Source organism: Micromys minutus (assembly GCF_963924665.1).
Source record: "Micromys minutus genome assembly, chromosome: 12".
Lineage (NCBI taxonomy): Eukaryota > Metazoa > Chordata > Mammalia > Rodentia > Muridae > Micromys > Micromys minutus.
In genome coordinates this window covers 48,307,378-48,321,303 of record NC_137981.1, presented here as the reverse complement: position 1 = coordinate 48,321,303, position 13,926 = coordinate 48,307,378, and the positions used below count along the sequence as shown (strand labels likewise).

General features: G+C 39.1%; 1 protein-coding gene across 1 annotated transcript in view; it reads right to left on the bottom strand.

Annotated features, from left to right (window-relative positions):
• The window catches only part of FNDC3A (fibronectin type III domain containing 3A), a 140,667-nt gene that overhangs the window by 111,725 nt on the left and 15,016 nt on the right, over positions 1-13,926 (bottom strand). The window contains exon 2 of the mRNA XM_080926399.1: positions 6,048-6,185. Within this exon, the coding sequence (XP_080782525.1) occupies positions 6,048-6,146 (99 nt within the window). The 5' untranslated portion in view covers positions 6,147-6,185. The remainder of the gene's footprint in view (positions 1-6,047; positions 6,186-13,926) is intronic.

The window sequence follows — 13,926 nt, the reverse complement described above, 5'->3', positions numbered from 1 at the left end:
GAAGCTATATGACTTTATCTAGTAATGTACAACTAAACATCACTGTAATTCATAGTTTCAAAAAAATGGAAATGTTCTTTCTTTCTCTTAAGGCTTTGGTAAGAACGAAGAAAACAGTACAGACAAGGTGTGACTTAGCCTGGCCTATGGCAAGGGCTGGATGTTAGCTGTGATCATACTTACTGCCTCTGCTGACAATCCCCAAAACCTGAAAATCCTTTGATTTTCTCATACTCCCTTCCCTTAAATCCTAAATGTGCCAGCACTTCTGTTCTCTCTACTGTAGAGAACTCATTTTTCTAAGTGCATATGACCTTGCCCTAAAGATTATCCCCGCTCACTGGTAAACAGTCAAATGTAAATGGAAGCCAACCTATATTTGAATGTAACCAGCAACAAACCTCAAGGATGGCTCTCAAGTGAAGATAATTCAGGGAGAGCCACAGTTAACCTATGATAGACACATTGCTTGAACAACAAAAATATTTACAACCACAGTATTATCCTCCTTTTCCTGACTGTGAGACCTGTCTCAGTGAGTGTTCCTCCATCCCACACACAGATTCAAATGAAATGCCTGGGAGATTTTAATCTTCTCACTTTCTCCTCAATTTGTTTATTAATTCTACCTACACAATATTTCACAAATTATCATAATTAAACGTTCGCTCAGGTTCTACTTGTGTCTACTACTTCCCTAGCTTTATGCCCCTTAAACATTTTCATTACATTTTAACAGATTGCCTCTCAAAGTGATAGCCAATGCTCAAGGATAATAAAGGGCATGGCAGGAGCAACCCTTATACCAAATCAACAAGTCCCAACTTTACAGCCTCAGCCACCTACCTAGCACATACTTCCTACTTTCTAAATAATGGGGGAAAGGGCGGTGGGGTACCAAGTAACTAAGAAACGCCCTGACTGCTTAAAGCCTACTGGCATATTAGGACTAGCCAATCCCATTTGTCCTGCCTTGCCTTTCATGGAGCCTCTTCCAGCAAAGCTCTCAGCTCAGGCTTTCTTGTAGCCCATGCTGCTTGCTATCTAATTCCTGTCAGCCTTCTTAGGGAAACACAAATAATTAAAAGCTTCAGATAATGAATGTATCAGCGTCTCTGTGTTAATTCTTGACCTCCAACATAAAGCCTGTGGACACAGATCAGGCAGGACACAGAAAACAGTAAAAGAGACTAACTAAACGGAGACAATTATGATTAAGACTCTTCATAGAACTTGGTGAGCAGTTCTGCTTCTAACTGTAGTGCTGGGGGTCAAATCCAGGGCCTACCACAGGCTAAGTGCATGATTTATCAAGCTGCATACCAGCCCAGCCCAAAATTAACTTAACCAAAATCTTAGTATATTCAATCCATTTAGAAGACAAATGCAAAGAAGTCAGAGACCGTCAATTTAGAAAACTGTTGGGCTAAATTTGAAACTGAAATATCTGACTGTCCTTGATATCAACAATATGTACAGAGCTGAGCATCTCTCCTGTGATGCTTGCATTCCCCAAAATTGAGCAAATGTGGAGTTCCAACAGCATTAGTCACTCCTACATGCTTGGCTTCCTCCACTACTGAGATCTAACCTATAGCACACACTTTGGCAGACTGTTTGATAGCATCCTACAAAACTAAACATTGCTTTGTGATGTGACCCAAAGTCATTCTCTTACTGTACACACCATGAGATAAAGCTGAGATTCACCCTTAACTCTGCTCCAGAAGGTTTAGGTTTAAAATGGTCACATAAGTGTCCAAAACTCAAAGGAACTGAAGTGGATTTCAAAAACAGATTAAACAAATGACCTAGTTTAAAACATTCACACAAGGGGGTGTTACACAATAATAAAGCAGATAAGGGTCATTAAACCAATACAAGAAACATCCAGGCTATATTGTCAAGTCAGAGTAACCAATCTGAAAAAACACACACCATAAATTCAATTACATGGGATCGAGGAGAGATAAAAGTACAAAATACAGGAGGAAACCCAATGGCTATCAAACCTCCAAGGACAGTGAAGGAGAAATGAACAGAGAAAGCATGGGGCTTTCTGCAGTTGGGAAGCTACTCTATGTATGATAATAGAAGTACAGTGTATACACATGTCAAAACTCACAGAGCTATAGAACATTGAGCATAAAGCTTAAAACTGATTGACAGCCACCAAATCATGATGTTTTGGTAGCTGAAGAGCTGCATATAAGATAGTGGCTCATTAGATTATATTATCTAGTTACATCATTTTTATTGTAATTTATATATTGATATTTAACACTAATGTGACAATGGAGGAAACCACTGTGAAGGTAGTATATTAGAATTCTCCACACAGTCACTCAACTTTTCCTACAAGCCAATTAATACATAAAAAAAGGAAAGTTCTCTTTGAAACAAATAGAGACCACTACATAAAATGACACAGATCAAAGTGCAGAGAACAAGAGATTAATTATGTGACACCCATTCCAAACTGATATATCTAGAGCACAACTCCACAACCTAACATTCATGCATCATTATGTAAAAAGAGGGTATGGAGAGGGACAATCACCAGAAATAGAAAGGTCATTGTGAGATTGTGGCTCCTAGAAATGCCAGGGAGATTACATTCATCAACTCTCAGCAATATGGCTGCCTAAACAAGGCCTGAACAGTGAGGACACTAAACAATGAGCATGATAGTGCAGCAGGGGGAAGCATGAAAGTCCTCCCCCTAGAAAAAGAACTATGAGCAAGGCCTGGGAATGCCTAGAGTGGGAGAGTAGTCTTCTCCAAGAAGATTCCCCCAATCCGTTATCCAACATCAAGTGGCCAGCCCATTCGTCAGCCCTGAAATCATATACACACAGACAACATAATACAGACGGAGCTGTGTGTGTGTAGTTTTGCATTTAACAATAAAAGAAGGAATGGATTTAAAAGACAGCAAGAGGGGAGAAGGGTGTGTGGGGAAAAGAAAAGAGGGAAATGATGATGTATCTATATTACAATTTCAAATAAATAAAATCAGTAAATGAATACATAATATATTACTAGCTGGGTGTAGTAGTGCATAGCTTCAATTGCAGCATTTGGGAGGCAGAGACTGAGATCTATGTAAATTTGAAGATAGCCTGGTCTACATAGCAAGTTCTAGGGCACTCCGAGCTACACGGTAAGACCGTGTCTCAAAAAACAAAAATTTATTGTAAGGCAAAAGCAAAACAGACTCAGCAGCCATGGCAGAAATAAGAAATGTCTGCCACTATTTCTGTAAAAGCTACACTATATATCAAGAGTACTCTGTAGTCCCATAATCCAAGCCCACTATAACCATAAGAACACAGAGATAGACACAAGCATTCTTGAAGGAATCGGTAATCTTTTTTTTAAGTTTTACTTATTTATTTTTTAATCTCTTTTTATAGTCCAGACTTTATGTCCCTCCAGATCTACCTTCCCCCCACCCCCGCCCATTTTTTTTTGTTACTGGAAACTCTCTGCATTTACATTTCAGATGTTACCCCTTTCCCACAATCCCACCCCCCCCAATTGCCTCCATATAGGTGCTCCCTCTCCCAACTACCCTCTCCCACCTCAGCACCTTAGCTTTCCCCTACACTGGGAAAACAAGCCTTCGCTGGACCAAAGACCTCTCCTCCCCATTGATGTCAAAAAATGCTGTCCTCTGCTGCACATGTACCTCGGGCCAGAGGTCTTTCCATGAAAACTCATTGGCTGGTGTGTTAGTTCCTGGAAGCTGTGATGGGTTTGGTTAGTTTAGACTTTTGTTCTTCCCATGGGGTTGCAGACCCTTTCGGCTCCTGTAGTCCTTTCTCTAACTCCTTCATCGGGATCCTTATGTTCAGTTGGATGGTTAGCTGCAAGCATTCTCCTCTGTATCAGTATGGCTCTGGCAGAGCCTCTGAGGAAGCATCCATATCAGGTTCTTTCCAGTAAGCACTACTTGGCATCAGCAATAGTGCTTGGGTTTATTGGCCAAATATAGGGTGGATCCCCAGGTGAGGCAGTCTCTGGATGATCTTTTTCCCCAATCCCTGCTCCTCTATGTGTCCCTTTATTTCCTCCCATGAACATTTTGTTCTTCCTTCTAAGAAAGACTAAGGCATCCACTTTCTGTCCTTCTTTCTCTTTGAGATTCATAAGATCAGTGGATGGTTTCGTGTGTATTCCAATTTTTTTGGGCTATCTGCTTATAAGTGAGTACATACCATGAGTGTTATTTTGTGACTGGGTTACCTCACTCTGGATGATAACTGCAAGTTCCATCTATTTGCCTAGAAATTTCATGAAGTCACTTTTTAATAGTACTACATTGTGTAATGTACCACAATTTCTGTATTCATTCCTCTGTTGAAGGACATCTGGTTCTTTCTAGCTTCTGGCTATTATAAATGAGGCTGCTATGAACATGGTTGTGCATGCGTCCTTGTTAGATGTTAGAGCTTCTTTTGGGTATATGCCCAAGAATGGAATAGCTGGGTCCTCAGGTAGTACTATGTCCAATTTTCAGAGGAACCGCTAGACAGATTTCCAGAGTGGTTGTACCAGTTTACAACCCCACCAACAGTGGAGAAGTGTTCCTCTTTCTCCACATCCTTGCCAGCATCTGCTGTTACCTAAGTTTTTGATCTTAGCCATTCTGTCTGGTGTGAGGTGGAATCTCAGGGTTGTTTTGATTTGCATTTACCCAATGACTAGAGATGTTGAGCATTTCTTTAGGTGCTTCTCAGTCATTCGATATTCCTTAGTTGAGAATTCTTTGTTTAGCTCTGTACCCCATTTTCTAACAGTGTTGTTTGATTCTCTAGAGTCTAGCTTCTTGAGTTTTTTTGTATATATTTGGATACTAGCCCTCTATCAGATGTAGGATTGGTAAAGATCTTTTCCCAATCTGCTGGTTGTCATTTTGTCCTTTTGACAGTGTCCTTTGCCTTTCAGAAGCTTTGCAATTTCATGAGGTCCCATTTGTGGATTTTTGATCTTAGAGCATATGCCATTGTTCTGTTCAAAAAAGTTTTCCCTGTGTCTATGTGTTCTTAGATCTTCCCCACTTTCTCTTCTAATATTTTCAGTGTACCTGGTTTTATGTGGAGGTCTTTGATCCACTTGGACTTGAGCTCTGTACAAGGAGATAAGAGAGAATCGGTTTGCATTCTTCTGCATGCTGACTGCCAGGTGAACCAGCACCATTTGTTGAAGAGGCTGTCCTTTTTCCATTGAATCTTTTTAGCTCCTTTGTCAAAGATCAAGTGACCATAAGTGTGTGGGTTCATTTCTGGGTCTTCAATTCCCTTCCATTGATCTATCTGCCTTTCTCTGTACCAATACTGTGCAGTTTTTATGATTGATCTGTAATACAGCTTGAGGTCAGGGATGGTGATTACCCTGGACAGTTTTTTACCGTTGAGCTACTGGACCACCCCAAATTATGCTTTACTGTGTGCTGTTTACAACAGCCGTTTGCACCACTGCTGCCATTCACAGCTTCAGATTCTAAAGAACTCTACCAGTGAAATCTCCTTTTTAAGAGAAAAAAATCAAGGCCTAAATCTTTGTGGTTATGGCTCAGCCTGATAGTGTGTCTTCCTCGAAATAGAATACAGTTATGGCAACCAGGGCAATGTACTGTGATTAACTGATTAACAGATTCATAGTGAAGTCACTAACTGGCCTCAGGCAACAAATATTAACAGAAACTTAGCAGAGACTCATTGAAGTATATGAGTATCTGCCACACCTGTGATTAATGTGGGGGAAAATAAAATCTTAGGGGAGTTCCATCTGACTCTGAAAAGCAAGTCAGCAAAACAAAGGTAAAGGTAAAGCTTAAGAAGGTGTGTGAGTGCACATGAAAACAAGAACCAAGACAAAACTTTTTTCACCATGTTTAGGATATAAAAACGGACAGAAAAAGCAAGAACACAAGCCTACTTGTACTGGTTATTCAATAGCAAAGACAGCAGCCCCTTAGGCTAAAATAATAATAATTATTATTATTACAAGACACTAGGTAAAACACATTTCTGTTTTCTTACCTGTTGTGTTCCATCTGCACTTACAATAGGGGCAGACAGAAGAGAGATGTCGCTACTTAAAATCTGAGCTGTGTCTAGCAAAGGCGGATGTTCTGCCATTATCAATAAGGCATCAATACACTGGAAAGCCCTCCAACTCTGCAAAACAAAAAGACAGAACCACTGAAGTACAAATCCAGATAGCACATTGAAATACAATCAGGAATTGCCTCACTAATAAACACACTGTCCAAGGAAAACCAAAAAGATCTCCTGACTCCTTTTTCAATCAATTATTTGAGGAAATGTCTTTCACGCAGCCTAACCAAGGTGACCAGTTAGACTCAAGCTAATGCTAATACCAAAAACTATGTGAACAAATGTCTGCAAGGCCACCCTTCCATTCCTAGATAGGGACTATTTAATTTAACCATCACTAATCTACACTATAAGAGACATCAAACTACAATGGCTAAATGAGGTAACTTTAGCTCTGACATTTTTCTTTTGAGCTGTCAAGGTAAAATTACAAAGGCTCAATCTCCCTCATTCTGTTTGCCTTGAGGCACTATACAAAAAAAGAATCCTGATTTTCTACTGAATCCTCATACAAAGTAACACAGTTTATGAGGGGTTAGGGGACTTGTTCAGGATCAGGGCAAGAGCCTTCAAGTTTTAAGCTCTTCCAGTATCCATTCATCTGCTCTAAGTGAGAACAACTGTACAGCAAAATGACCCCTTTGTTAATGAAAGGGTGTGCTAGCATTCATAAGGCAAGGTGGGATGGCAGAGGATTAGTTCATACTGCACAAACCAATAAACATCAGTAAACTGAGCAAAGCAAACACAGTCATATATGCTAAGTCCATGCCAAGCTTTATGGAATCATTTTTGAATGCTTGTCACATTCACCAATTAATTCAGTGCTAAGGGGCAAGGTATTTGATTTTCAGGATGAAATTCACATTATATTAAGATGTTGAATCTTCACAGAAACTCCCATAGAAGTTGGTTCAACTTGAAAACAATTTTCTGCTGAACCTGAGATCAGGCCTTGGGTACTGGTGTCACACCCAATCCAGAGGAAGCCCATCACCCAGGTGCTCTAACACACCCAGGACCACAGGTGAGGAGGACACAACATCTGTCCCAATACCCAGAGTAACTGGGTACCCAGGGATCCAGGGAAACAGGAACCCCGGCCCAGCCAGTAGCCTGGGACCCTTCCATTCTGAACCTGAGCCCTAAGCAGACCTTAGGCACTGGTACTGCACCCAATCCCACAAAAAAAAAAAAAAAAAAAAAAAAAAAAAACAGAAGAAGCCCGTCACCCAGGTGCTCTAACATGGCCAGGATCACAGGAACACAAGATTACAGAAACACAGGTCCTCTACCATAGCCCAGGATCACAGAGAAAGCCAGAATCCCAGGAGATCGGACACACCCAAAAGCACTGGAGCTCTGACAGACTCAAGGACATCAGAAGCTTAATCACACTGAGAGTCCAGTATTTCAGCTGCACTTGACTCCCAGGAGCTCTGACATACTCAGTATCCCAGGATCCCAGAATCCCATGATACCAGAATCCGAGGATCACAGAGACACCTGGACTCCAAGGAGTTCTGACACAATCAGGATCTCAAGAAAGATAGGCTCCAGTCAGAGACAGCTAGGGCAGGTAGTACTAGAGACAACCAGATATCTAGATAGCCCATAACGCCTGAAAAGCAAGATTTGGATTTAAAATCCTATCTCATGATGAGGATAAGGGGACTTAAGGAAAGACATGAATAACTCCTTTGAAGAAATACAGGAGAACACTACCAAATGGAAGAAAGAATTGGACAAAACCATCCAGGATCTAAAAATGGAAATATAAACAATAAAGAAATCATAAAGGGAGACAGCCCTGGAGATAGAAAACTTAGGGAAGAGATCAGGAATCACAGATGCAAGCATCAGCAACAGAAAACAAGAGATAGAAGAGAGAAGAATCTCAGGCCAGAAGATTCCATAGAAATCATGGATACAACAGTCAAAGAAAATGAAAAATGCAAACCATCCAGAAAAACCAGGACATAAAGAGAAGACCAAATCTAAGAATAATAGGCATAGGAGAGAGCGAAGATTCACAACTTAAAGGACCAGTAAATATCTTCAATAAAATTATAGAAGAAAACTTCCCAAACCTAAAGAAGGAGATAAACATGAACATACAAGAAGCCTATAGAACTCCAAAGAGATTGAACCAGAAAAGAAATACTTCCTAACACATAATAGTCAAAACACCAAATGCACAAAACAAAGAAGAACTATTAAAAGCAGTAAGGGGAAAAAAAGGTCAAGTTACATATAAAGGCAGACCAATTAAAATTACACCAGGCTTTTAACAGAGACCATGAAAACTAGAAGATCATGGACAGATGTCATACAGACCCCAAGAGAACACAAATGCCAGTCCAGGCTACTATACCAAGCAAAACTTTCAATTACCATAGATGGAGAAACCAAGATATTCCATGACAAAAATAAATTTACACAATATCTTTTCACAAACCCAGCCCTACAAAGTATAATAAATGGAAATCTCCAACACAAGAAGAGAAACTACACCCTAGGAAATACAAGAAAATAATCTTTCAACAAACCCAAAAGAAGATAGCCACACATACATAATTCTACCTCTAACAACAAAAATAGCAGGAAACAACAATCACTATTTGTTAATATCTCTTAACATCAATGGACTCAATTCTGCAATAAAAAGACATAGACTATCAGACTGGATATGTAAGGAGAACCCAACATTTTCCTGCATATAGGAAAGACACCTCAGTGACAAAGACAGACACTATCTCAGAATAAGAGGTTGAAAAATAATTTTCCAAGGAAATGGCCTCAGGAAACAAGCTGGAGTAGTCATTCTAATATCAAATAAAATTGACTTTTAACCAAAAGTTATCAAAAAAGATAAGGAAGGGCACTTCATTCATACTTATGAAAAGTCTACCAAGATGAACACTCAATTCTGAACATCTAAGCTCCAAATGCAAGAGCACCCACATTCATAAAAGAAACTTTACTAAAGCTCAAAACATACACTATACCACACACAATAATGGTGGCAGACTTGAACACTCCACTCTCTTCAATGAACAGATCATGGAAACAGAAGCTGAAGAAAGACTTACAGAAATTATGAACCCAACAGATTTGACAGATATCTATAGGATATTTCATCCTTCTTCTCAGTACCTCATGGTACCTACTCCAAAATTGAGCATATAATCAATCACAAAACAGGCCTCAAAGCATCCTATCAGATCACCAAGGACTAAGACTAATCTTCAACAACAACAACAAAAACAACAGAAAAGCCACATACATGAAAGCTGAACAACACTCTACTCAATGATAACCTGGTCAAGGAAGAAATGAAGAAAGAAATTAAAGACTTTTTAGTATTTAATAAAAATGAAGGCACAACATACCCAAACTTAGGGGTCACAATGTAGCTCTGAGTGCCTTCAAAAAGAAACTGAAGGGACCACGCACTAGCAGCTTGACAGCACATCTGAAAGCTCTAGAACAAAAAGAATCAAATACACCCAAGAGGAGTAGAAGGCAGGAAATGATCAAATCAGGGCCAAAATCAACCAAGTAGAAACAGAAAGAACTAAACAAAGAATTAGGACCTGGTTCTTTGAAAAATCAACAAGATAGACAAACCCCTAGCCTGAACAAAACACCAATGGCTTATTCTCTAAGATCAAGAATTTATGAATGGGAACCTCATAAAATTGAAAAGCTTCTGTAAGGCAAAGGACATTGTCAAAAGGACAAAACGGCAACCAACAGATTAGGAAAAGATCTTTACCAATCCCACATCCAATAGAGGGCTAATATCCAATATATACAAAGAACTTAAGAAGTTAAGTTAGACCCAAAAGAATCAAATAACTAGAGCTAAACTAAGAATTCACAACTAAGGAATGGCTGAGAAGCACCTAAAAAAATGTTCAACATCCCTAGTCATCAGGGAAATACAAATCAAAACAACCCTGAGATTTCACCTCACACCAGACAGAATGGCTAAGATCAAAAACTCAGGTGACAGTAGATGCTGGCAAGGATGTGGAAAATGAGGAACAACTCCTCCACTGCTGGTGGAATTGCAAGCTGGTACAACTACTCTGGAAATCAGTCTGGCAGTTCCTCAAAAAATTGGGCATAGTACTACCTGAGGACCCAGCTGTACCACTCTTGGGCATATACCCGAGAGATGCTCCAACATATAACAGAGACACATGCTCCACTATATTCATAACAGCCTTGTTTGTAATAGCCAGAAGCTGGAAAGGACCCAGATGTCCTTCAACAGAGGAATGGATACAGAAATTGTGGTACATTTACACAATGGAGTACTACTCAGTTATCAAAACAATGACTTCATGAAATTCTTAGGCAAATAGATGGAACTAGAAAATACACTGAGTGAGGTAACTCAGTCACAAAAGAACACATATGGTATGCACTCATTGATAAGTAGATATTAGCCCAAAAGCTCAGATTACTCAAGATATACTCCACAGACCACCTGAAGCTCAAGAAGTTGGTAGACCAAAGAGGGGATGCTTCAGTCCTTCTTAAAAGGGAGAACAAAATATTCACAGGAGGAAATACAGAGATAAATTTTGCAGCAGATACTTAAGAAAGAGCCAGCCAGAGACTGTGGGGATCCATCCCATATACTGTCACCAAACCCAGACAATATTGTGGATGCCAAAAAGTGCATGCTGACAGGTGCCTGATATAGCTGTCTCCTGAGAAGCTCTGCCAGAGCCTGATAAAAATAGTCAAGATGCTCTCAACCAACCATTAGACTGAGAATGGGGTCCCCAATGGAGAAGTTAAAAAAGGATTGAAGGAGCTAAAGGGGTTTGCAACCCCACAAGAAGAACAACAATATCAATCAACCAGATCCCCCCCCCCCAGACTAAACCACCAACCAAAGAGTACACATGGAGGGACCCATGGTTCCAACAACATATGTAGCAGAGGATGGCTTTTATCGGGCATCAAGGAGAGGAAAGATCCTTTGTCCTGTGAAGGCTCAATACCCCAGTGTAGGGGAATGCCAGGGCGGGGAGAAGAGTGGGTGGGTGGGAGAACAGTCTCATAGAGACAGGGTGATGAAGGATGTGATAGTGAATCCCAGAGGGGAAAGAGGATAACATTAGAAATTTAAGTAAAGAAAATATCCAATTTAAAAAAAAACAATTTTTTGTTTAGATATATTAGAAACTGCCAAGACTTTTAAAAATACATTCAACACCGGTACTTACTGATGATTTCATACTAAAAATGCTAATAGAGAACATTGTATATGATTAGCTATCTCATGAAAGGCATGCTGCTTAAACAGTGGTTATACTACATACACATGCATATGAACAAACTAACTTCTGCTATAATGCGCATTACTAAATTACTTAAAGATCGATAAAACTCAATACTTTGAATCATATCAAATAATTTCTCTGTGGAATTCACAAATAATTTTAAGGTGGCAAAGAATATTTGTGTTATTTTGACTCTTGAAAGTCTCACAGTATTACATAAGAGCAAACATTTCCAGGAAGTAAATTCACAACTAAAAAGAGAGCATGTAAGTACTTCAGTTTTGTTCCATGCTTCCTCTTTCTTTTTCTTACTTCACTCCTCCCTCCCCTTCTCCTTGTTATAACAGCAATCAACTTTTATTTCATTAACAGACAGACTCTCAATGCAGTGCAGGCTGGACTCCAACCCTCCTCTGCTGTGATACCCTGGGTCCCCAAAGCCACACTCATATGCCTTCCTCCTCCTCACTGCCCAATTTTCTCTTTTCTGTTTTCTTTTTATGTATGTGTGAACTGAGGATTGAGTTACATCATAGACAGCTGAAGGAATTCAAAGTTCCAGTAAACAAAATATTCCCAAAATTATTTACTGGTTTGGAAAATGAATTTGAACTTAGACTGGCATATGACTGGGTGGGCACCCTTAGGTGGAGAAAACATGTCAAGTGGCATTGAAACTGTGCAGTAACCAACAAAGCTCTACAATCATCTTGGAAAAAAAAAAAAAACTTGTCTAGTATTATCAAAGTTTGTTTGTTTCTCCTGCTAGGGTTTGAAATCAGATCCTTGCCCAAGTGAGGCAGGCACTACAGCTTAGATCTACAGTCCTATCTACCAACACAAAGTTAATTAGGATATCCACTGGTATCTTGATAGGTTTGCCTTTGTATGTGATTGGTGCTTCTCTCAGAAAGCTCTCAATAGTCTCTGTTCTGAATACTTACTGTTTTAAGCAGAGTATGATGTGGCATATTCTTTTTTTGATCCTATTTATTTGGTTTTCTAAATGCTGCCTACATCTGATAGGCACTTCATTCACTAGATTTGGAAATGTTTCCATGCCTTTCTTGAATACACTGTCTCTGCCTTTTGCTCATTTTTTTCTTGTCCTATAACCATGATTTGTAAATTTAGACCTTTAATATAGTTTCTCTTAGGTCTCAGGTGTTGTTCATGCGTCCTTATTTATTTCATTTGTCACTGAGTATTCTAATTCTCTTAGCTTGTCTTCAAGCTCTAACACTAACTTCCATTTAATTCTACTGCTAAGGTTTCCCACCACGTTTTTTTTTTTTTTTCACTTATTGGTATTTTCATTTCCAAATTTTCAACTTTTCTTCAGTATTCCTACCTCTACCCAATTCCTCTTCACATTCTGCACTGATCCTTATTCCATCCAGCTGTGTGTAGTCACTATGTCAAGAAGTTTATTCCTGTCCTCTTGGATTCCAGTCAACAGTCCTATAATTATTCTTTTTGAATGCTTAAAAATTTTTCATCTAATTCATTCTCACTGGAGTCAATTACTATGGAGTTAGTAATCTTAAGGAGTCATGTTGCCTCTGTGTGTGTGTGTGTGTTGTTGTTTTGGCACTTGTCTCTGGGACAAGTTTTTCAATCACACACATTCTTTTAGTAAAAATTTACAATGTTCAAATGGAACGATCTTGTAGTAAGGTTGTGATTTTATTTTTTCTGACAATGACACTAATTTTTGACACATGTATTCAATGCATTTATAGACGTTCTAGCTAGAATAGTTACATAAAAAGGGGGGAAACACCATGTTATTTCTAGAAAATGTAAGGATTTCGCAAAAGCTATGATTGTTTAAAAAAATTCCAGGATATAAAAATCAATGTAGAAAAATGAATTGTTACTATATTCTAATGGTGGATAATCTGAGAAAGAAATCAAGATTCAATTTACAGTAGCACCAAAAAAAGAATAGAGAGATGGGAACACAGCTCTGCAGGTAATTTTGCATGAGCCATGCAGGCCTGGCACTGACTTCAAGAGAATTCACATAAAAAGCCAGAAGGGAGGCAGAGAAAGGAATCACATGGGAGCTCTTAGGCCGGCTGGCCTGAAGTGTGGAGCACAACCACAGAAACAAGAAAAGCCCCACCTGACTCCTGAGTTATCCTCTGACCTCAACACATATACTATGGTGTATGCATATGTGCACACACATAATAAACAAACAAGCAAGCAAAAAAAAAACATATAGTTAAAGAAACTTAGCCAGAGGTAAGACTTGTACTATGAAACTACAATATTTCACTAAAAAGGGGAAAGATACAAATAGAGAGAAAATACCCTATGTTCATTTATTCAAAGATTTATTTTGAAGATTTCCAAACTCTTCAAATAATCTGCAGATTCAATAAAACATCATTTTTTAAGGGTGGAGAAAATGTGATCCTGAAATTCATATGGAACTTTAAAGGACTGTAAATAGCCAAAATAACTTTGAAAGAGGAAATGCAGGATTCACA